This window comes from Ramularia collo-cygni (assembly GCF_900074925.1).
Source record: "Ramularia collo-cygni strain URUG2 genome assembly, contig: RCC_scaffold06, whole genome shotgun sequence".
Taxonomy (NCBI): domain Eukaryota; kingdom Fungi; phylum Ascomycota; class Dothideomycetes; order Mycosphaerellales; family Mycosphaerellaceae; genus Ramularia; species Ramularia collo-cygni.
This window is the reverse complement of record NW_019716260.1, coordinates 1,224,102-1,246,683: the sequence shown is the minus strand read 5'-3', so window position 1 is coordinate 1,246,683 and position 22,582 is coordinate 1,224,102. Positions and strand designations below refer to the sequence as shown.

General features: G+C 51.9%; 8 protein-coding genes and 1 non-coding gene; 4 read left to right on the top strand and 5 right to left on the bottom strand.

Moving 5' to 3' along the window:
- Nucleotides 1-269: 269 nt before the first annotated feature.
- Nucleotides 270-1,466, bottom strand: RCC_04840 (related to ribosomal protein MRP17, mitochondrial; the record flags this gene model as incomplete). The annotated part of the gene is made up of 1 exon (XM_023770117.1): nucleotides 270-1,466. The coding sequence occupies one exon, from the start codon at nucleotides 1,464-1,466 to the stop codon at nucleotides 270-272; it is 1,197 nt and encodes a 398-aa protein (XP_023625885.1).
- Nucleotides 1,467-1,705: 239 nt separating this feature from the next.
- RCC_04839 (related to DNA repair protein rad8) lies at nucleotides 1,706-5,245 on the top strand (the record flags this gene model as incomplete). XM_023770116.1 has 2 exons in its annotated part: nucleotides 1,706-5,115; nucleotides 5,167-5,245. The coding sequence occupies 2 exons, from the start codon at nucleotides 1,706-1,708 to the stop codon at nucleotides 5,243-5,245; spliced, it is 3,489 nt and encodes a 1,162-aa protein (XP_023625884.1).
- Nucleotides 5,246-5,495: 250 nt separating this feature from the next.
- Nucleotides 5,496-7,525, bottom strand: RCC_04838 (uncharacterized protein; the record flags this gene model as incomplete). XM_023770115.1 has 7 exons in its annotated part: nucleotides 5,496-6,167; nucleotides 6,216-6,647; nucleotides 6,698-6,900; nucleotides 6,950-7,091; nucleotides 7,147-7,151; nucleotides 7,206-7,381; nucleotides 7,431-7,525. 7 exons carry the CDS (start codon nucleotides 7,523-7,525, stop codon nucleotides 5,496-5,498), a joined length of 1,725 nt encoding a protein of 574 aa, XP_023625883.1.
- Nucleotides 7,526-8,559: 1,034 nt separating this feature from the next.
- RCC_04837 (probable arsenite efflux transporter ArsB-like, puative) lies at nucleotides 8,560-10,930 on the top strand (the record flags this gene model as incomplete). XM_023770114.1 has 4 exons in its annotated part: nucleotides 8,560-8,644; nucleotides 8,697-9,145; nucleotides 9,207-10,517; nucleotides 10,574-10,930. 4 exons carry the CDS (start codon nucleotides 8,560-8,562, stop codon nucleotides 10,928-10,930), a joined length of 2,202 nt encoding a protein of 733 aa, XP_023625882.1.
- A 309-nt stretch (nucleotides 10,931-11,239) lies between these two features.
- On the bottom strand, nucleotides 11,240-15,247 carry RCC_04836 (uncharacterized protein; the record flags this gene model as incomplete). Its single annotated transcript, XM_023770113.1, has 1 exon — nucleotides 11,240-15,247. One exon carries the CDS (start codon nucleotides 15,245-15,247, stop codon nucleotides 11,240-11,242), a length of 4,008 nt encoding a protein of 1,335 aa, XP_023625881.1.
- Nucleotides 15,248-17,854: 2,607 nt separating this feature from the next.
- On the bottom strand, nucleotides 17,855-18,532 carry RCC_04835 (probable Translationally-controlled tumor protein homolog; the record flags this gene model as incomplete). XM_023770112.1 has 3 exons in its annotated part: nucleotides 17,855-17,939; nucleotides 17,995-18,404; nucleotides 18,518-18,532. 3 exons carry the CDS (start codon nucleotides 18,530-18,532, stop codon nucleotides 17,855-17,857), a joined length of 510 nt encoding a protein of 169 aa, XP_023625880.1.
- Nucleotides 18,533-19,065: 533 nt separating this feature from the next.
- Nucleotides 19,066-19,767, top strand: RCC_04834 (40S ribosomal protein S22; the record flags this gene model as incomplete). XM_023770111.1 has 3 exons in its annotated part: nucleotides 19,066-19,198; nucleotides 19,454-19,523; nucleotides 19,578-19,767. 3 exons carry the CDS (start codon nucleotides 19,066-19,068, stop codon nucleotides 19,765-19,767), a joined length of 393 nt encoding a protein of 130 aa, XP_023625879.1.
- A 569-nt stretch (nucleotides 19,768-20,336) lies between these two features.
- On the bottom strand, nucleotides 20,337-20,418 carry tRNA. One transcript is given in 2 exon segments: nucleotides 20,337-20,372; nucleotides 20,383-20,418. It is a non-coding gene; the product is annotated as a tRNA-Thr (tRNA).
- A 575-nt stretch (nucleotides 20,419-20,993) lies between these two features.
- RCC_04833 (uncharacterized protein) lies at nucleotides 20,994-22,393 on the top strand (the record flags this gene model as incomplete). XM_023770110.1 has 3 exons in its annotated part: nucleotides 20,994-21,214; nucleotides 21,329-21,659; nucleotides 21,710-22,393. 3 exons carry the CDS (start codon nucleotides 20,994-20,996, stop codon nucleotides 22,391-22,393), a joined length of 1,236 nt encoding a protein of 411 aa, XP_023625878.1.
- Between the last annotated feature and the right edge of the window lie 189 nt (nucleotides 22,394-22,582).

Here is a 22,582-nt window from a genome sequence, read left to right as displayed (position 1 = left end):
CCATGTGAATCAATCATACGACCGAGCAGCGTCGTAGTTGTGAATGCTTACGGATAGGATAGTATGGCTGGCACATTTCACGAGCCGAGCCACCCGGTTTACAGCTTTCCACCAACAACAAAACGTGGCTTCATGGGAATTGTCGGATGGTGCAATAAATTCGTCGTCRATGCAACTTAGCTTGGTTCGAGCAGATTCATGACGTGGTATGCTTCCGGGTACCCGTGGGCGGTGCAGGCCATACCCCTTTTCACTTTTCCCAGCGCCGCTTACAACTTCCGACGATTGTATGCCCAGTATGCCTTCCACGGTAGCTTCCAATCAGTGACCCTCAACTTGGGGCTGAAAACGTCAAAGTCATTCTTCTGCAACTTGTCAAGCCAGAGCTGGGTTGGGATGGCGGGCATGAAGACTCCAAAGGCTCGTTCAACCTCCTGTGCCTGTGTCTCGACAACCCCAGTGGACGGTAGGTGGATGTGCTCCTCTTCATCTTGGTGCTCGTATTCATGGCCAGCATCTTGTCCAGCATGCACATTGGCCAACATTTGCCGGGCTGTAATGAGATGGTCGTTCGCGCGGGTGGCAACCTCAAAAACAGCATCTCGGAGGCCATGGGCCGTCGCACCGTTGCGGAGAACATCTTCTTCTCGCACGTTGCACTTCGCCATGATATCCAGAGGTAGCATGACTGCGCCCTGGCGAGTTGCGCCAACATCGCCCGCGAACTGGCCTTGGTTGCTGTGCGAGTTGGCAGGCCCAGGGAAGGCAATCAAAGGGATTCCTCGCAGGACGGCCGAGATACCAATCGCCTTGCCAATGTGGGAAGCAATATGGTCCGCCGTCAAGCTCGCCATGGGGAGAGATTGCAACGTCAGATACAGCAGGGTGCTATATGTGTTCTCCGCATAGCTCTCCAGCGTGGCAATGCTCGGGTATGGCGGGTTGGACAAGTACTTTTCTCGCGTATCTATCACACGAGTAAACCAGCTTTTGCTAAACTTGGACCTGCCATCGGTTTTGATTGAGAGTTCCTCTGCTGCTTGGGCAAGGAGCAATGCAATGGGCTGTTTTGGTGGCGTGCCCGCCAGTGCCTTGGTTACGGCGTCCCGCTGGAATTGCAGTCGCATTGCACCAATCGTCGGGGTCGAAGTTGTGTCCGCTGTTCGGGCGACATCGATATTGAAAGCGCGAAGGGCAATGTATGCATTGCGAGATGGAGCAGGGATATAAGGAAGGAGCAGGGATGATGGAGTGTCGTACTTTCTCAGCAGATCCAAACAGTATGCTCTCGCCCGGGTGATCTCTGCAGCGCTGGTCGCGGGCTGTGCCGTCTCATTGGAAGCCCATCGTCTGTGGATGGGAGGTGTTGTGGAAGTTCTTGGAGTGGCGCTGGACGAGAAACATGTTTCGATGCCAACAATCTGGCCGCATCGCCGTCTGGCGGCTGAGTTGATTAAGGATGGCATTTCTCAATCTCAATCTCTGGACTCCCGTCCGTAAGCCCGTGTTATCTCATGTTGCCCTCTGTAAAGGCAAATCCGTGGTCATCGCGAGGCGGAAAGCCGTCATGGAAAGTGTGGTTTTCGGGGACGCACGGACCAGTCTCGTTTTCGCGTCGCGAGCAGTCGCGTCTTCAATTTCCCACTGGATGACACGAACAAGACACGCATCTGTCGACGTCCCACAACGACCTTCATCGCACATGATGGATATCGACGAGCGCCCACACAAGAAGAGGAGGTTCTTCGCGGAAGGAGGTTCGGCCGTCGATGCGCCCTTCAGCTCCGAATCGTCAATTCCCGAAGAATCCAGCACACCTGAACCAAAACCAGCGCAGCTCGAAACGACTCTTGATGGCGTGGCGAACAAGGAGAATGCGTTCGATGCAGACGCCTTCACCAGTATCGTCGGTAGCGATGTCTCGGACCGCGACATTCGGAGTCTGCAAAGCATCCACGGCAGCAACCTGGAGCAGGCCATCAATGCCTACTTTGACGGTTCGTGGAAGAGCAGCGTGCAGAATGTGGAATCGAAGCGGCAGCAAAAGTTGGATGTGGGACGGGACTCGACACAAAACGGCTCGAAGAGTCCTGCTGAAAGTACATCCAATTCCAATGCTACGCCACATCGCCCGGCATTGGAGACGATGCCAAAGATGCGCTACATAGGTGCTCTGGGCGTTGCYGGGTGGACAACTCGTAGCGGCAATGGTCTCCTCAAAACCAATGACCTGGTCAAGATTCAGCGTATTCGACAGCAGCTGCCACAGACATCTGGTAAAGGGGGCAAAGGGAGGGCAGTGTCGCGGCGAACGCAGGATGTGATCGTACGCTTTACCAGCCAGGATGGCACCGAAATTGGTCGTTTGGAGAAAGAGTCGGCTTTGTGGATTGGTGCACTGATTGACCAAAATGTGTGCCATTTTGAAGGCCATTGCATCTTTGCGCCTGACCGCATACGCACCAACGACACTGTCTACCTGCAACTCCGCTGTTTCGTTCCTCGTTCCGTGTTTCAAGCCGGTAACTTCCTCAAACCGAATGACAACAATCGGCAGACAGGACTATTTGAAGCCAAAGAGACCAATGAGGAGAGAGACCTGAGACTGCGCCAGATAGGACTGGTCAAGCTGTTCTCAGAGATCAACTTGCATCCATCGACCACCAGTGAAATGGCCGCGAAGCACAAGCGAGAAGGCATATTACAGGCTGCTGAAATGGCCGAGCAGTCAGATCAGCAAGCAACCAAGACAAAGTCTACCCAAGATCCAGACAAAGAGAACGGTGGTTCCAGTCCACCGTCTGAAGAGAACGAAGATGGAGCGGAACTCGAGCAAGATCAGCTGGACACCTTGTATAAGAAAGCGCAATCTTTCGACTTTGACACGCCCACGGCGGAACCCGCGTCAAGCTTTRTCATGGACCTGCGAAAATACCAGAAGCAGGCTCTTCACTGGATGCTGAACAAGGAGACGCGAGAAAAGGACGAGCACAAGCAGCAGAGCATGCATCCGCTATGGGAACAGTACGAATGGCCTCAAAAAGACGCCGAAGATAAGGACCTTCCCGTGGTCGAAGGTCAAAACTGCTTTTACGTCAACCCATACAGTGGCGAGATGAGCTTGGAATTCCCGGTCCAGGAGCAGACTTGTCTCGGCGGCGTCTTAGCGGATGAGATGGGTCTAGGCAAGACGATCGAGATGCTGTCTTTGATCCACACCCACAAGTCTCCTGAACACCAGAACATCATCGCCGACGACACAGATGTTCACGTTGATGCAGTGAGCAGCCTTGCCAGACAGCCAATGGCATCAAGCACTGTCCGCAAAGCGCCGGCAACGACATTGGTTGTTGCTCCGATGTCTCTCCTTGCACAGTGGGCAAGTGAAGCGGAGAAGGCGTCCAAGGCCGGTACGTTGAAAGTGTTGGTATACTACGGCAGCGAGAAAGGAGTCAACCTGCAGACCATCTGCTGCGGCTCGAACGTAAGCTCGGCGCCAAACATCATCATCACTAGCTATGGTGTCGTCCTTTCCGAGTTTAACTCCGTGACCAACTCATTGGGCGGCAATCGAGCAGCTTCTGGTGGGCTCTTCGGAGTTGAATACTGGCGTGTCATCCTGGACGAAGCACATATGATCAAGAACCGTCAGTCAAAGACGGCAAAGGCCTGCTACGAGATTGCGGCGACGCATCGTTGGGTCCTTACTGGAACACCCATTGTCAATCGACTAGAGGACTTGTTCAGTCTGGTACGCTTCTTACGAGTCGAACCCTGGAACAACTTCAGCTTCTGGAAGACTTTCATCACATCGCCATACGAAAAGGGCGATTTCATGCGCGCTCTGGATGTGGTGCAGACCGTACTGGAACCCATCGTACTTCGTCGTACCAAGGACATGAAGACACCCAACGGCGAGGCACTAGTTCCACTTCCTCCACGAACCATTACTGTGGAGAAAGTCATCCTGTCACCACCCGAACGCGATGTGTATTCTCACATCTTTACGCGAGCTAAGAGAGCGTTTAATGCCAATGTTGAGGCAGGTACACTGATGAAGAGCTACACGACCATTTTCGCGCAGATCCTCCGATTGAGACAAAGTTGTTGCCATCCAATCCTAACACGAAGCAAGGCCATACTAGCTGACGAGGAAGACGCGGCAGCTGCTGTAGATGTAGCCAATGGCCTCGCTGACGACATGGACCTGGCCGAGCTGATCGAACGCTTCGAAGCCGATGAAGGCGAGCAGGACGCCAGCCGATACGGTGCACATGTTCTCAAGCAGATCCAAGACGAATCCGAAATGGAGTGTCCCATTTGCAGCGAGGAGCCCATGGAAGAGCAAGCCGTGACTGGTTGTTGGCATTCCGCGTGCAAGAAATGTCTGCTCGACTACATTGAACACCAAGTCTCCAAGAACGAGGTCCCACGATGCTTCAACTGTCGCGAGCCGATTACCGCTCGCGATGTCTTCGAGGTCATTAAGCATGATGATGACGAATCTGATGAGGATGAGGGCACCATGCAGGTAGATGCTCTCACCGCGGCGATGGATGTTGACAATGGAGAAGATTCGGACGAAGAAGATTTGTACGGAAGCACGCAGACGAAAGGGATTACTCCTTCGGCGAAGAAACCACGCATCACTTTGAGGAGAGTCAATCAGCTTTCGTCGGCGAAGATCACGACTCTCCTTACGCAATTGAAACGACACAAAAAGGCCGAACCGCGAAGCAAGTCCGTCGTCTTTTCGCAATTTACATCTTTCCTTGACATTCTCGGCCCGGCGTTGGAGAAAAACAATATATCCTTCCTTCGATTCGATGGCAGCATGTCCCAGAAAGATCGCGCAAGAGTTTTGACGGAGTTTGCTGAACGACCCAAATTCACGATCCTTCTCCTGAGTTTACGAGCGGGTGGCGTGGGTTTGAACTTGACTTGTGCGAAGAGAGTCTTCATGATGGATCCATGGTGGAGTTTTGCCGTTGAAGCGCAGGCCATTGATCGTGTTCATCGTATGGGACAGACGGAGCCTGTGGATGTGGTTCGGTTTGTAGTCGAGGGAAGTATTGAGGAGAAGATGCTGCGGGTGCAGGATCGGAAGAAGTTTCTGTGAGTGCCTCATTCACGGCTGTGTGGTGAAATTTACTGACTGTGTTACAGAGCGAGCTCGCTGGGTATGATGAGTGATGAAGAGAAGAAGCTGCAGCGTATCGAAGACATCCGGGAGCTGTTGAGCTGAACGGACGGAACGTACATGATTACATGCCTGCACATCATAGAGACGGCAATCTATAAAGCCTAAAGTGAGAAGCTCAAGTCGGAATATACCCCCGTTGGTCCGCTTCTACAGTGAATGCAACGCCAAATGCCTGCGGATAGTCCCCGAGTCCTTCTACTCAGCTATCGCCCTGTATCCTGTTGTCCGATATCGACTTCCTGATCAAACCGCATCAAATTTCTATTTGGAAGATCCACCACAGGGTTGTTGTTCATCCAGGCTCCAAGGTGCTCGGCCCCGGTCTCTCATATCTCATATTGGATTCCATCGTATGGCGTCTCGATTTTGGTATTTGATCTGGCCGATAGACCGGACTGGGAGAAACAATGATCGAAGGGGTACCAGGACTCTCCGTCCTTGTTATAATGGGCATCGTCTCGGAAACACATCGACTCAGACTGCCCTGCAGCGATCCATGATGTCCCGGCGATGCAGGGACCTCTAGAGTATCTCTTCGTTTCGCCACCGGAGATTCGTTGGTATCTCTCCGCTTCGCCATTGAAGTCCTGGTCCTACTCGAGTCTATGGTGCCAGAACGCTGTCTGCTCAGAGCAGAGTGTCCACTTTCATTGGAGTCTCGTCGTACAGATGGACTGTATATTGAGATGGTGTCTGAAAGTCCAGCATTCCTGATGGCTTCTCCAGGAACTTCCGGATAACCAGTTGCGCGGCCACGCCTGAATTCAGAATCGTCGAAGAGCTTTTGTGCTATGTTCCTAAAGCCATCTCCGAATCGCATGAATAGTCGTGCAATGCTTCGAGTAATGCCCGTTCCGTTCGGGTGCTGCTTTTCTTCGTCCATTGCTTCTGCTAAGAGGAGATATGCCGAGCCTAGGATCGCCAATATCGTGCCTGCGATGGGAGACCATTGTCCGATGTTGCCCTAGATTGATGTAAGCCACAGCGAACACAAAGCCACGGATTGACGTACGATGGGCTCTTGCTGATATTGTATTTGTGATGAGAACATGTTACGTTCCCCCAAAACTAATATAGCCAGCACAGCTGAACCAAAGACTACGATCTCGCCATATTCTCGTATGGCAAAGGCGACTCGATTGGGCTTCGCCGCCGTTCTAACGGTTTGTCGTTCTCCAGCTTCTGCATTGTGGATCTCGAAGCATTCGGAATCGTCCGGTTTTTCTCGTTGCAACGATGATCGGGTGGTGTTTATGACAGTTCTAGCTTCGTCGGCAACTTCCCCGTGCTCGGAGTTGGATTCGTCGTCTTGGGATGAAGACTTCCAGATGGATTCCAAGATCTTGAACCACATTGAGACGAGCAGTAAGATGGCAGGTATGCAGCATGCTGCCGCCAGAAGCATCGCAGTGTTGGAGGTCAGCTTGTCTGGAGCTGGAATGATCTAGATAATCAGTATCTGGTACTACTTTCTGAGAATACCATGACTCTCACATATATGTTATCTGCGGAGCCACCACGAATGGGACTGAATGGACCCTGGCCGCGATCTGGCGAGCAGTGATCTAGTCCACAGCGAGTACGGCTGAGGTTGTCGTACGGAAAGCTGGAGATACTCTCAATCAGATTGTTGCTATCGTCGCGCTCACAACGCGTAGATTCGACTCGATAGAATTCAACAGTCAAAGACACCAAGCCTGCAGTTGCGTGAGTTGGGCCTATTATCTACACAGCACTGCTCCTTACCACTCAAGAGGACGAGAACCCAGACAAATATGGTGTTGCGGCCTGGGTCGTTGAAATATGTGCTAGACTGCCGTACTGCAACTGGGGCCGCCAATACGCCTATAGCGCAGAGCTGGAAGGCACCATACACGTCCATATCGACCTACTATAATCAGTCATGGTACAGTCGAAGCAGTGCGAGAATAGGTGACACTCACAGCGCCTGTTGGATCGTTAGTAGAGTTTCACGACCTGTAGAGCGCCCGAGACATCATACCTGGTACATGCACCGCTGCGAGCACAACGCCATGCAAAGCTGCAATCATGGGCACAAGCAGGGCAAGGCCCACGCAGGCGTTTCTCAGCCAGTCTGCCTTGCGTGCAAATACACAGGCGGCCACAAGAACATAGTAAAGAACTCGAGAACCCGGCCCATATTGACTGGATAGAGGCCTTCGAAATTGATAAGCAAAATCACCGCATTGGGGAAGACCTCACTCACCAAGCACAAACGACATTGACGCCAGTACTGTTTAATCCTGCATCTGCCCGAGACATCAAAGTTCCCGCCAGAGCCGTCGGTGAAAGCGCTGGCATCGTGTGGTATGCATGAGATGGCGTGCGAGAGTTTGTCCCTAGTTCTGCGTCCTCTTGGTAGTGTAGGGCTATGCCAGACTGGAAAGCCAGCTTGCGCAGGCCGCCTTCATAGAGTGGCTGCGTCAACGGTCAAAAAGTGGTATTCAAAAGCGCCTCGAACAGATTGTACAGTATGCTGTCTGTAAAACTAGAACTATTGTTTAGTAAACGTCGGCTAGCAGCGATTACACCAATTGCGTGTGGCCGTGTCTCCGCACCACCGGTCAAAGACTGCGCCACGAAGGATGCACTCCATCGTCACGCGCCAGTCATGATGGATGAGAGGCCGCCCGACACGCCTAGCGGGGCAAGATCGATGTGGCGATCATGCTGCTGGTCGTAGACTACGGTGCACGGGTGAAAGTCGTAGCGAAAGAAAGTGACCGTCGTCATTGATGAGAGAMGAAGTAGTGAATTTGATGATTTGCGAATAGAATAAGAATAAGGTAGCCGGGATATTGCCCACGAGTGGAAGTGACGGCCACAGTGGCCGGCGCCCTTTCCCTTTTAMACCTTTCACGTTCGTGCCACGTTATCGCCACGGTCTTAGCATTGCTTTGCTTGGAGCTGGGCGAGACGATACAAACCCACGACCACACCTGACGGATCTTCTCCGCGAACACACTGCCCCACGTGCGCACTTGCCAAATCAGCCAATACAGCAAAAGTCTAGAAGCCGAGCGCTCGGCGAAGCTTTGGTTCTCTCAACCCTTGGACCTATGAGAACACGCGCACGCTCCCCAGAACCCTAATGGTCGCTTCCTCGCTGGGGCTGAGCCAAGTTTCTTCGCTCGCTCTCACTTCACTTGGCTGAGAGGTGGACGGTGCATTACAATATTACCATGAGAAGAACTCGCCTTGCATCACTCGCGGTCGAGTCTACGGATCTTTCGAGCACCCTCTTTGCTCAGACTCAATGGTGATCTGCTCACCCACCGGACCCAACAGCCTGTGCTCAAGCGACAGGACAGTAAGCGCATCATCAGTCGCAGACCATGTCTTCAGAGGCCGTCAACACCGATACTAGCCAGATCAAAGAATGGCGATCAATCGTTACCTTGATCGTGTTTGTGATCACGAGTGAGTGGGTCTTGAGAGTCGCATTCAGCGATGCTAATCCTACGAACTATAGACCTCATWGTTTTGTTCCCATTTCACGTTCCTATATACATTCCAAGGCTCATCTGGAACGCATCATGGGATGCAATGAGTGCTATACGGATAGTCGGCCGACGTATAGAAAACCAGCAAAATCAAACTGACAGTACCGAGGAGATCAGCAAGCCCAGCAATTTCAAGGTGTTCAGATTTCCAATGGACTTTTCGACAGCACCTATCATCGCTGATCTGTTTCTGTTGGCCATCTTGGCAATTGGCAGAAAGGAAGTTCACGACGGGACAGTGGGTGCGGATGGCATCTCTCCAATTGACATCATGGTCTTCTTCCTCACTTTGGCTTATATTGCGATATCCATCGACGCCTCAGGCTTGATTCGATGGCTGGCCTTCAAGGTCCTACAGAAAGCAGGCAAAGCGGGACATCTGCTCTACTTCTACTTGTATGCCTTCTTCTTCGCTTTGGTGAGACTCGGCATCTCTACAGTTCAGAAGATTGAGACGATCGCATACTGACGCATCGTAGGCGACGTTTGCGGGCAACGACCCGATCATTCTCAGTGGGACCGCGTTCTTGGCATATATGACACGGGTCTCGAGCAACATCGACCACCCGCGAGCATGGATATATGCACAATTTGCAGTGGCTAACATCGGCTCGGCCATTTTGGTATCTTCCAATCCGACCAATCTGGTTCTTGCGGGAGCGTTTGGAATCAAGTTCATCCACTATACAGCCAACATGATTGTGCCAGTGGCTGTCACGGCGATTGTCATCTTTCCTTTCTTGCTGTACATCGTGTTTCCTGGCGAGGAACTCATTCCGCGATCGATCAAGCTACATGAGTTGCCAAATGAGATCAAGAACAAAAAGCCTGTCAATCCAAACATTCCCAATGCTCGCGGAGTGTCAGATGAGGAGGAGACGGACGACGAGCAAAACGCCACGCTTTCCTTGGAGGAGATCATGAATCCTTTCCTGGACAAGAAAGGTGCAGCATTCGGCGCCATCATCATGGCCGCCACTTTGATCACAATCCTCGCGGTGAACGCATCTAGGCAGGAGGGTCATGGAGGATTTCAAGYCTTTTGGGTCACACTTCCTGCCGCATTCATCACGCTATGCTGGGATCTTGCCTTTGGCTGGCTGAATCGAAAGGATACACGCGAGATTGCCCGCAAAGGCCGAGAGGCCATTGAGATTGCTCATGCTGAGCGGTTGTCGCGGAAGGAGAAGCTTGATAGAGAGAGCTCGGACGAGAAACACGCGCAAGTCATGGAGCGTACGGAAACTCCCGATACACTCCCAGGTGTAACCGAAGAAACTCTGAAGAACGACTCGTCCGCAAGCCACGCAGAAGGCCTGGGAATCCGGGACACAAGCATGCAGGGTGCACATCCGGTTTCTGCAGCATCTACACCATCAGGCAGAGATTTACCCACCGATCTTGATGAGAAAGACGAAATCACAAGTCATAAACGGATATCAGCCAGCAAAACCACAGAGTCAAGTCCTGTGAGCAGAGACGTTGATGCGGAGAGAGCGGTACACAACACAAAGCCAGGAGCGAATACCCGTGAACGTACAACACTGGCATCTCTGATTGCCAACGAGTATCGCTGGCTACAGGAGACATTCCCTACCGTTATGGCTGTACTTTCACATTTACCCCTGAAACTTGTGCCTTTCGCTCTAGCAATGTTCGTACTCGTTCAGGCATTGGTGACCAAAGGATGGGTACCCGTTTTCGCGCACGGATGGGGCCACTGGGTAGACAAGACAGGGACTATAGGCGCAATTGGCGGTATGGGGTTCTTGGGTGTGATATTGTGCAATGTGAGTATTCCTTCCCCAGATTTGCAATGAAAAGCTAACAGTTCCTTCCTACCTAGTTCGCCGGCACGAACATCGGCACCACCATCCTTCTCTGCCGTGTAGTCCAAGCCTGGGTCGCCATCAACCAAGAGAACGGCACTTCCATCTCCCAGCGCACATTCTGGGCAACCGTCTACTCCATGGCCATTGGAGTAAACTACGGTGCCTTCTCGACGGCTTTCAGCGCTTCTTTGGCCGGCATGCTTTGGAGGGATATCCTCTATCGCAAACACATCAAAGTCAGAAGTCTGGATTTCGCGAGGATGAATTTGCCGATCATCGCCGTTTCGATGGTGGTTGGGTGTGTCGTGCTTGTTGGAGAGGTTTACATTACGAGATCTACGGATGCGTATGTTCCTAAAGCTGTTGCTTAGAAGATATGCGGAGGAATGAAAGTAGAAAAGTTTAGAGGTATTTGATGTACAAGGCAAAAATGAGTCTTCTCAGCTGTACCAAGGATCTTCATGTGAATGACATACTCTCTGCACGCGAATGGGGGGCATGGTGCGGCGGTAGAATCCACGATATGTCAAATCTATGGCTTACGAAAGGGGTATCTAAAGGTCCTCGACTCGAGAAAAGATCAAGTCGCAAAAATCATCAATCATCATCTATAACTCCAAGACTTCTCAAACACATCCTCGCAGATGAATACCAAGCCTAGAAAGGAGGCGGTGTATCGATCAATAGTACGCGGTCTCGACGACAGCCTCCTCGTTGTCGTCACCAGCCGGTTCAAATGACTGCTCCGCCGAAAGGACTTTCTTCGGCTTCCTAATCTTGAGAGCGCGGTACTGCGTCTCAATGATATTCCTGAACGACTCAGACTGCTCATTGACTTTCAGGTGGCACATTTCTCCACCCGCAATGCCAAAGAGTAGCTGGTTGCTTGTATGTGGGAAGCTTGCAAGCGTGGACGCTTTCAACTTATCCCAATTCGACAATCCCCTGCCTTGCCTCCTCAACCATTCAATCGAGATGTCAGAGGTAGGGTCTTCTGGCTGTATTTCATCGTATAGGTTGCGCATTCTTTGAAGTTGGATGTCCCAGGAATATTTGTTCACGGTTGATGTCCACTCAGTCTTCACGCCCAGCAGTCGGTCTCTCAGACGATGGATTTCCTTTAGCGGAGCAGATCGGGGTGGGTATGACTCGATTGTCTGATTGTAGAAGCGTGCGAGGTCGGGGTCGTAGAAGTGAGCCTCACCAAGGATGATACTCGCACGTGCAAGCGCATCCTTAATGATGGGTTCCGCGATCTTGAAAAACACAACATCGATAATGTTGTCGGTGACCACCCCATCTCCAACGACGTTATCCCAGCCCAGAGTCTTGTCTTTGTCCGCCCCTGGAGCGACCCTTGTAATTTGGTAATATGTCGGGTTCCGCAGGTTTCGAAGATTTTTTGGAAGACTTCTCGATTTCTTATACTGCTCGAAAGACTTCATATCGTAGTCATAGCCCGCCTTGTCGGAATCAACTAGGTAGTCATGGCAATGCACCCAATTGATGGCCTCATCGGATCCGATTGGGCAACCATTGTAAACAAGCCGCTCGTGATACAAAGTGACGATTCCAAGCATGTTCGTGGACAATCGCTTCAGAGAAAGGTCGCCCAGCCAAGTAGACCATTGCCGGTCTGACCCAGGGTCCTGAATGTGATCACAGAGAAGAGAGCAGTCCTTCTTGATGCCGAACTTCTCGGGAGGCGGCGTGACGAAAGGCGCCGGAGCGTTCTTGAAGTCAGCAACCAACTTTTCTTCCCAGCATATCCAGAAAGAGTCGCCATCGTAATCACCACCTTGCATTTTGTTCGCTAGAGGTCGCATACCCTTGGCAGAGAAGAACACCATGCCAGGGAAGCGAGCTAACTGCGGCTTGTAGACACACCGGACTTTCTGAATATCCCATGGTGCTAGCGCTGGGTTACGTGCAACAAGTACGTCGGTCTTATCCAGGAAGCAGTACTGCCCATCGAATTTACCTCCAAAGTTGATGCTTATCTCACCGGGCTCCAAGCAATTCTCGGGATCAGCTACGCCCCACAGCGTCGTAGATTTCGGCAGCAGTATTGAGAAGTTGCGATTTTTGAGGTCGAAGATCTGAGCGGCAAGCAATTTCAACTCACGAGCCAGGAAGGCGTTCACCTTGGGATCAAACCCTGCCTCCAGCATCTGGATCATTCGCTCTTCCCGAGAGATTGGGAACCCTGCAAGAGTCTCTATCTCGCTATCGCGACGCAGCGACTCGAAGAACTCCTGATGACTTGCGAACCATTGCCGAATCGGCAGTCCTCCAGGCTTTTCTAGCGCCTCGAGAAATCCGCCCAGCTCCTCGTTGACCTGATTCGAAACTACTTCGCAGATAGCTTGAACAGACACTCCCCGATCGACGAGGATCGGGAGGAAGAGCACGTGCAGAATGGATGGCCTTCCGCCAGGATTGGCTTTCACAACACCCACGGTGAGAGTTTCGTCATCACAGCCTTCGAGAGAATCTCTGAGAACTTTCACCTGGCTGTTAGCCAGATGAATTAGCGGTCCTGGAGGCTTCCCCGCAAACACGACATCACTGGCATTGTCAATGTACCATAGCCCTTTGGAACCCGCGGTGCGGATCTGAAGCACTGGCGGTATTTGGTCGAGGCCGACGGCTTTGGCATACTCCATGGCAATCCACCGGGACATGACACAGCAACCATCGCTCATGACTGTGTTTTTGTCAAACTTTTCCTCGAACCGATGCTTCAATGTATTATCTTCGAATTTGCGATCATCGGGATCGTGCGTAGCAAGCTGGTCCTGAACTCGATAGGCGATCTCTTCCGGCTTAAGGACGGCCGCTGGTACTGTACGAGACAATGCCAACTCTAGCCTCATATACGCCTTTCTAGACGACTGCTGTTTGTTGGTGTCAAATGGGAACCACCACTGTACAATGTCGCTGATGCTCATGCCTTCYGGCGGAGCAACGAGGGTGAGTGTTGCTATACTCGAGCTTGCCCGCGACTCGGACGTATTGTTCTTCTTGTTCGGCTTCAAAAAGAAGAGATGCCACGTTCTGCCTAGGAAGGCATGAGGATGTTCGATCCAATCACGGAACTGTGACCTGATGTCTCGATTCTTGAAACGAGCCGGTGGCTTAGCAATCTCAGGCATGTCCACGTAGAGCACCCGATCTGCGCCCAATTTACGCTGCAGGCTGCAAGAAGTGTCTTTGCGCTGCAGTTGCGGTACCAGAGTGAAGACCGGTCCGTCTTTTGACTTGGACCATTCGAGCTTCGCGCTCCTGGTATAAATTTCCCAAGGCTTCAAAGTTCCCCCTTTCGTTCCCTCCCTAGGTGGGTGCTGAACGGGGATCTGACGCTCTGWCACAAGCTCGTACAGAGACTCGCATGTGCGTACACCCCACTCGGCATCAAGAACTTCGGGCGAGATAGCGCCCGTTTGTAAGACACGTTTAACTTCCCATTGAAGATTGAATGGTAGACTCCGGAACTGCCGTGCAAGCGCCATCTGTACCAAGCCAGTCTCACATGCCTCTGTGGGCATCACATCAATTCGTTGTTGTTTGCAGGGTCCTTCATGATTGTAGATGTCTGCATTTACAACAGTTATGCGGGTCTGGGCATCCTCAGCGAGCTTTACAAGCTGTCGCTCTTCATCTTCATTCTCGTCTTCAAATACGGTCATGATTGTATCCCGTCGCTCGCAACTCTCCGCGTGGAAAATGTCCGCACGAGCCTGATACTCATCTGCGGTGTGCGTATCGATTGACGAACAGTAGAACTCGGACTCTCGGGAGCTCACATTACTTTTGGCTCGTCGTGGTAAGTTTTGAGAGTTCTTCAGCGTGGCGTCAGACTTTTGAGAAGATTCCAAYCGTTGTAGCAAGCCGATTGCTTTCTCCGAAGAAAGCACAGATCCATAATCAGTYGACTCAGTGGGATGTTCATCTTCACTAAATGACGTAGTCTCTGTGTCAACAGTTCTCTGTGTGGCCTGGACATCTGACCAGAAGGACGTCTTATTGAAAGAGGGATTGCCCTCTGTGTTTGACCTGAATGACACCACTGGTGTTGGAAAATTCAATATCGCTGGTACTGGCTGAGGTGGCTTGCTCATGGCTTGAGGAATGGTCGTTTGTACCATGGACTTTTTCGCGGAGCGACGTTCTGGTTGCGGCTGTGATGAGGCTTTCACTTCWGGCGGCTTGGAGTAAACATGCACAGGCTTCGAGGTCCTGAAGGCCTTCATTAGGCCTCTAGCACGTTGCGATGGGGATGCTGGCGATGAAGGACCAGGTCTATTTTGCGCGTCCTCAACATCGCCAGCGTCCTTGAATCGCTTTGCACGCGGAGTCCGGCTCAACTCCTTTTCCTGGGCAGCTAAAGGCTCAATCCTGGCGAGAAGCGAATGCACACGTTGGGAAGATGGCGTGGATGCGAGCTGCGACATTGAATCGTTGACAACTTCATCCAGCTTTGATTTGTTCCTCCACCAGAGGAATTTGTAAGTTCGCCAAAGCAGGCTGTCATACTTGGCAGGCGACCTCCTATGGTCGGATGAAACGTCAAGTGAAGCATCATTACAGAGCTTTTCAAAATCGGTCTCCAGAAGTCGGGTCTCGTCGTTTGTATCGAAAGGTGAGGGGTCTTCGGGTCCTAGAGAACTCTTCCGCTTCTTCGCCATGACATGGGCTCCTGGGACTCCGAGAGTGGAGCGGAATATAAGCGCAGCGTCCACCGGAGGTCAACAGTGATTCCAATGGCCTTGAGCTGTCGAGTTCATATAGTAATGCCTGAGGAAACAATGCTCAGAGTTGGGGGAGGTTCAGCCGGTGCGCTATGGGAGGAATGCGGCCCGGGCGCAATTCTGCGATTGGCTGGTGCAGGCAGGGGTTGCCAGGCCGCGAAAGTCTGCAGCACGTCGCGCGACGCGGACGCGCAGTCGTAAAGTGCTTGCATGGCCGCGGTTGAGCCGATTGAAGATGAAAACGAGCATGGGGCCGAGATGAAGTGAGCTGTCGAGGGTTGATGTCGGAAATATAGAGTACCTTAGGTTACTCATCACTCAATGGGACCCTCGGACGGAACGGGACTGACGACCCGCACGTGAAGACCAAAGGGTCCGACATGACTCGAGGGGAGGAGAGAGAGAGACATCATCTGCTGCCCCACATCCCACTCCGCAAAAGGATCAACCATCACACGGGTATTTTGCCTTCGAAAATATCCAGCAAGAAGTCTTCGCCTTCTCCAATTTCACTTTCTCTCCCTTGGCATTTTACATCCTTCGCTCAAGTCTCACTAAGGTAGGTGCGGACTCTACGAGGTCAACCAATGCAAGCCCTTCGATTTCATATCCGTACAGCTTCCCTTCTCCTAAGCTGTAACGTATGGAATGGATGGACGGTATGGCTTCCTTATTCGGATGGCTGCCGTTCATGTAGACTTCTCCGAGCCAGAAGAATCGGGGTGAATAGGAGCGTTCAACGTCCAAGGCTAATATCACAACTTCGAGGAGTTGTTCAGGATTGCAATGGCCAAAGTCCTGCGAAATCAGCACTGAGTCTGCATAATCGTTGACAATGTCAGGTCCTTGGGCGTCGGAGCAGTCGATTCTAGTGAGGTTCTAGGTGCAGGCGCGTCGTGGGGACTCGTCACTGGGTATGGCTGGCCATATTGGTAAATGTTGGGATCTAGGAATCCCCAGGCCCCGAAGGAGCTGCAAATCCTTCTCTGATGGAGTCATTGAGACCAGTGTTCCTCCATATAGTGCAATCATTGGCGGTTGCGTTCAATGGCTTGTGGTCAAAGAGTTTGGGGTTCATCATTAACGACGCTGGAGGATCGTCAGCATGATCAGTCCGAGTATTGGAAGCTGTTCAAAACACAAGTTTGTGTCGGTTCGGTTGGCTTGAAAGCTATCGAGTTGAAGGAGACGGGGCTATGTAGGCTGTCCGCGCACAACGAGCACCAGAGAAGAGAGCTTCGTCGGGAGATCCGGCCCAACACGTTACTGAGACTAGGGACGCCGACATCGAGCCAGTCTCCTTTAGAATCCCTGGAAACGATTTCACTGCGAGTGGGAGCAGCTGAGCATCGCATTGATGATTGGAAGCAGCCGGGAGAGCGGAATTGAGGATGTTGATCATGATGTACTGGCCTGTTAACCGCCAGTTAACGGTGTTACAGCTGCCCATGTATAACGTGACGATCCCGTCTTCACCCTGAGCGCGCGTGTCCGTAGCCGCGACAATAGCGAAGATGTTGTTGGCCGGGACAATCGTCCAGGTCATGGCGGTCACGCATGACATGCCAGACTGCCAGCCTTGAATGCGTGACCTCCTGGTCAAAGGCAGGCCGTCGGTGAGACAGTCGTGATGGCGGGGGAAATACTCATCGGTTTAAGCCCATCTAAACCGTCTGTGTTAGATTCGATTTCGTTCCAGGAGTAGGGTCTCGAGCAGATTCGAAAGTATATCTCCACTCACCATCTCTCTTCGTGCTGACGGGGTCGCTGCTCTCTTGATCTTGTTCATTTGCCTTTACATTGCGTAGTAAAACCCGGACAAGTCGCTCTGGGACCCGGGGACTGTACTGCCCGGCTCGATAAACCACTCCGAGATCGTTGGATTCATGACAATTGTGTAGCTGTTTGTGTTAGCACGAGCGAGCAGTTCAAGATCAGAAGTAGAAACTCAGACGGCAAGTTAGCCAGGCCGACTGCTCAAAGTTGACGACTCTGATAATCGGAAGATGGACAGGCAAGACAGCAGGAGCATTAATCATGGCCCCTGTTCAAGATTGGAACTCTACTTGACCGGTATGCCAGACTGTACTCTTGCGGCTGGAACGTGTCATGCGTCGTACCGGACCAGACAAAGCGTTGCCTTGCAGTAGTGCTCATCGTTTTTCCGGCCATGTCGCACATCAAGGATATTCTCATGTCTCTCCGTCGCACTCGAGCACTTGTAGGGTATGGAGGCCCTCTCATTGCAAAATCTCGACGTTCGGGTGAAGTGCATCTCAATCCTGCAAGGAAGACGGCCATCACCTCTTAGCAGCTCCCAAGGATAGCATCACCATAAGAGAAGACAGTGAACCAGCCTGCATCAGATTTCAAGGACAGGGGATGAGGTGAGAACAGAAGACATGGCATAGAAAATTGCAGTAATTCGTGCATCGTATCGGGCTTGTATCATGGCCTGTAGACGTCAAAACCCCATTGCCATGGCAAGGTGGGCCKCTTTTCTTCCCAAACTCCTCGTGATGATTTTGTAGATGATTTCCACGCTCAAACCTTCTCCTCCTTGACACCGTGCTTCCAGATGGTAACGTATGGTGTGGTACCATCCTCGCGGTAGTTGAGAAGGACGACCCTGAGATGAAGGTCAGCATGGCGAAGAACTGTCCCGAGTATTCCGAATAACTTACATGCCATCCGGGTCCATGCTCTCGCCAATGTAGAAGTCGTAGTCCTTGAAGTTGCTAATGATCTTCTTGGCGTAGGCACCTGCACCGGTCTCAAACTCCTTCACGGCAGCATCATCGGCACCGTTGGCCTTCATCTTCTCCTTGACGGCCTTCATGTAGCTCTTAAGGTGGCTGAGGTATGCCTTCTTGTCGAACTGGGTGCTAGTCAGACGGAAGGAGTGCACGACGTCAAGGACAGTCTGAGCACCATCCTCCGTGTCCTCGGCCGCCTCTTCAGCAGACGCATTTGCGCCGGTGTTGACCTCGACGGCACCGAGGGTGATGTTACGGCAGTCAGCCTCGAAGACCACGCCGTCCACCTCCTTGAGATCGAACGAGTCGGAGATCAGCTCGTCGCCGGTGATGATGTCCTAGAAATCCATGGGTTGTCAGTCGAGGTCACAATGCAGCGCGCGGTATTCGAGGCCAGATTTCTAGCCGTAGAGACTCGACATAAGTCGCCGCAGTGGATGGGCATTATTACCTTGTAAATCAGCATATTTGCGATGTCGAAGAGATATGCAAAGAGGTTGTCAGGAGAAAGAGTGTGGATGTGGTGGTGGAGACGGTGGTGGTTGATATGTCGATGGAAGCGGGGCAGATGGGAAATTTGTTGGCCCGCGCAGGAAAGAGTGAACAGCCTGGAGAGAAGAAGAAAATGGTCTGAGCTTGCGCTTGTGTGACAGAGCGCACCACCACCACACGTGCGAAATTCCTGCAAATCTTGAATTCCGATCGGCTTCTGACTTTCTCGTCTTCTTTCCTTCCCACCACGACATCCATCCCCCACGACTGAGGTATGCATATCACATTCTCAGGTGCCCTTCAGGCTGCCAGGGCGCTGCGCTCATCGTTCGCACGAACCATGACACCGCAGCGCCTCGTCCGACCGAGCTGAAGAACCCCTCTCGGTGCTCGCGCATCTGATGGGCACCTTTATGCTCGATGGCTCCCGAAGGCTAACAACATATCCCTTGTGCAGACACCTCTTGCCGCACGCAGCGCCCAGAGAATCTCATCAATACCGCCAAAATGGTCAAGACTTCCGTGCTCAACGACTGCCTCAATGCCATCAACAACGCCGAGAAGACCGGCAAGCGCCAGGTTCTGATCCGCCCGAGCTCCAAGGTCATCGTCAAGTTCCTCACCGTCATGCAGAAGCACGGTAAGTCGARTCGAGGATATCAACACATGAGACACTTCAGCGCAAGAGGAGGATCAGATGCAGCATGCGAGGCGCATTCATTCCACACACACCCGGGTTGATAACTAGGCAATGGTCTCACATCTCTCCACGACCAACGCCCTTTAAGTTCTCGGAAGATTGAGACATTGGCGGAGGATCTTACACGTCTTCGGATCTACCGGCTGAAGAGGCACGTTTAATCACTCGCGACATTCACTGACATGCAATGCGCAGGCTACATTGGCGAGTTCGAGGAGGTCGATGACCACCGCAACGGCAAGATCGTCATTCAGTTGAACGGACGGTAAGTTGCTGAYGATGCCCACTCGAGCATGCCAGCCACTAATACCAAATTCAGCCTCAACAAGACTGGTGTCATCTCCCCACGCTACAACGTCCAGCTCAACGACCTTGAGAAGTGGGTCGTCAAGCTCCTGCCATCTCGTCAATTCGGCTACATCGTCCTCACCACCTCTGCTGGTATCATGGACCACGAGGAGGCCCGTCGCAAGCACGTCGCCGGCAAGATCATCGGTTTCTTCTACTAGAGATTTGATGACTGCATGGTCTGCACGCATGACGGCGTTACGAATGGAAATGAGCGAGCATGGCGCGGCCATACCAGCTGTAGCAGCTTGCAAATAAAAGTCGATTCGCTTTCATGTTCAAGTCTTTCAGGTGCATCTGCTCCTTTGTTGATTGGCCCTCTTTGTGATCTYTCTGATGTTTATGTCAACCTGGAAGGGTCTGGGCCGCGACCCTCTTAGAAGAAGGTTAGCACGTGTCGTATCTTGGTCAAATTTTGGCCAACATTGCCGCTGCCGGTGTCTGTGGGCGATCACCCCACCGCATGTTTCATAGACCATGAGTTATATCGACATGAATGCCCAAAGCACAAAGTTAGGCGCTTGTATATGGTCTGGAGAGGCCGCCGGCTCCTGTTTCACAGCGCGGATCGCTCTATACAGGAGGAAGAGCAAAAGAACCTTAATATGGACCCTCCAGCTATAAATCCTACGCAATTGCAAATTCCACCGCCGCGGCTGAGCAGCGAGAAAGGAATGGTGGAAATCCAAAACGAATTCTTGGGACACTATGTTAAAAATGTCAAAAAACATGCCGGCATCCAGAATTGAACTAGAGATCTTCGCATTGCTGTGTAATACAAGTGCGACGCGTTACCACTGCGCCATGTCGGCTGGAATCGGGAAGCTGAGCTTCCAGTGGAATTCGTGAGAACTGATGGTAGAAGCGGCCGCTATTGTTCATATAGCATGAAAACTTTTCTCCGATGACGTATGTCAATATGGCTACCACACTCCAACTTCGTACATCGCTTCAGCTCCGACTTCAATTTCCCCTCGCCATCATGCTCACCTCCTCCTGCCATTTGATATCCGCGTTGATAAGGGCGCCCGCAGAATGATAAATACCGACAATATTCTCATCTTGAACGATCAGGATCAGGATCGCAAGAATGTCGTTCGCCCGATCCACAGCGCGACGCTATGCGACTCATGGCCTTTAACTCTCGGGAGAGCGTAATGTGGCATGCCCCAAAATCCAGACCCTCACCTAACTATGATGCTATCCACATTACTCGTGATCCTGGTGTCCAATCTTTCCCATGATTCCACTCATGAGGCCTGCCGGTGTCCACGCAACTATCACAAGTGATATAGGCACATTCAATGCCCATCATCTCCTTCCCTCGTGAACCACTCTCACGCTCCTAGGCCAAAGCATCTCCCCGTCTCCCCGACAGGCAGCCAACATGGCCGCTTCTCCGGACTCTCTTGGCTCAGTCTCCCGCGATGAGTCGCCGGCATCGATATCCTCGCCCGCAGACAGTACTTTCAGCCGCGTCGGTTCGCCCGGTGGGACAATGTCTCCAGCAAGCAGCATGTTCAGTCTGGAAGATACATCCCAACAGGGAAAGTACAGAGCACCAGGTCGCATCGGAGAYAGCAATCTCAAGCTCTTTCAAGATCCCCGGTAAGTCCATCGAAGGGGAAAAGGGATYTAGGGTACTGTGAAGATGTCTCTAGATTTACCCAGGCTATGGGCCACATCGGAATTGTGTGAGACGTCGCTGACCCCTCAGTCTAGGGCACATCCCAAACTGGTAGAAACCTTTCGAGCCTTTGGAATGGATGGCAGCCAACCTGATCCATTTGCCAAGATGAAACCAGAGGATCTCTCATCCACGGGTCAAATGGCGCAGAATCATGTGGATACTGCCACAATGTATGAGATGCTACCGAATGACTTGCCAGAGGACGAAGACGAACCCGAGGTCAAGAGGTCTACCATCAAATTCACCTCATTCGATGGGGCGGAGAGAAAGCTGTATGTCTTTCGACCTGCAAATGCGGAAGGACCTTTGCCTGCTGTAGYGTATACGGCATCCGCGGTAACCATTCTGGAAACCGCAAATAAGGTAACACTCTCAAACCTCTCGCCATTTGTCTCGAGCTTACATATCTCTAGGTACACTTTCGATGGTGCACGTCCCTCGCCCTTCACGGCCTTACAGTAATCGCCGTCGACTTCCGAAGTGCCTGGGAAAAAGGTCGCCACAACCCTTTCCCAATCGGACTCAACGACTGTTCCTCCGCTCTCGAATACATTGACTCCCATAAAGAAGACCTCGGAATCGATAAAATTGTGCTTCAAGGAGAAAGCGGCGGCGCCAACCTCGCTTTGGCCACGGCGATCAAAGCAAAGAAAGAAGGCTGGATCGAGAAAATCTCTGGCGTGTATGCCATATCCCCCTGGATCAGTAACGCCTACGGCTGGAGCGATGAAAAGAAACTCGAAGAGCTACCCAGTCTTTTCGAATGTGAGGGTTACTGGTTATACACTTCCATGCTCGCCGGCATGGGAACCTGGTACTCTGGAGAAGACGACCAAAACCCTCTCGCATGGCCCTACCATGCGAACGTGGAGGACTGCGTTGGTTTACCACCTCACATTTTGACGATGGATGAGCTCTGTCCGCTCCGAGATGAGGGAATGGCATACTACAGGAAACTCCTGGCTGCGGGCGTGCAGGTCAATGCTTCTGTCAATTTGGGAGTGGTTCATGGCTCTGGACTTATTTTCAGGAGGTTGTTGCCCGAGATTCACAACAAGGCTGTCCAGGAGATTGCCTCTTTTGTGAAGGGTCTATGATGATGTATGATGGGAGGAATTGTTGTCTACAAGCGGGGTGTCATTGGTGTTTTGGTGGTCAAGGAGGGCGTTATATCGATTGTCTCTTGTAACATTGTAGAACGTTCTCTTCGAAATAATGAATATGAGAATCAACGTCTTCAGCTGCAGAAGGAATCCAGACATCATCCTCACTAGTATTTTGATCAG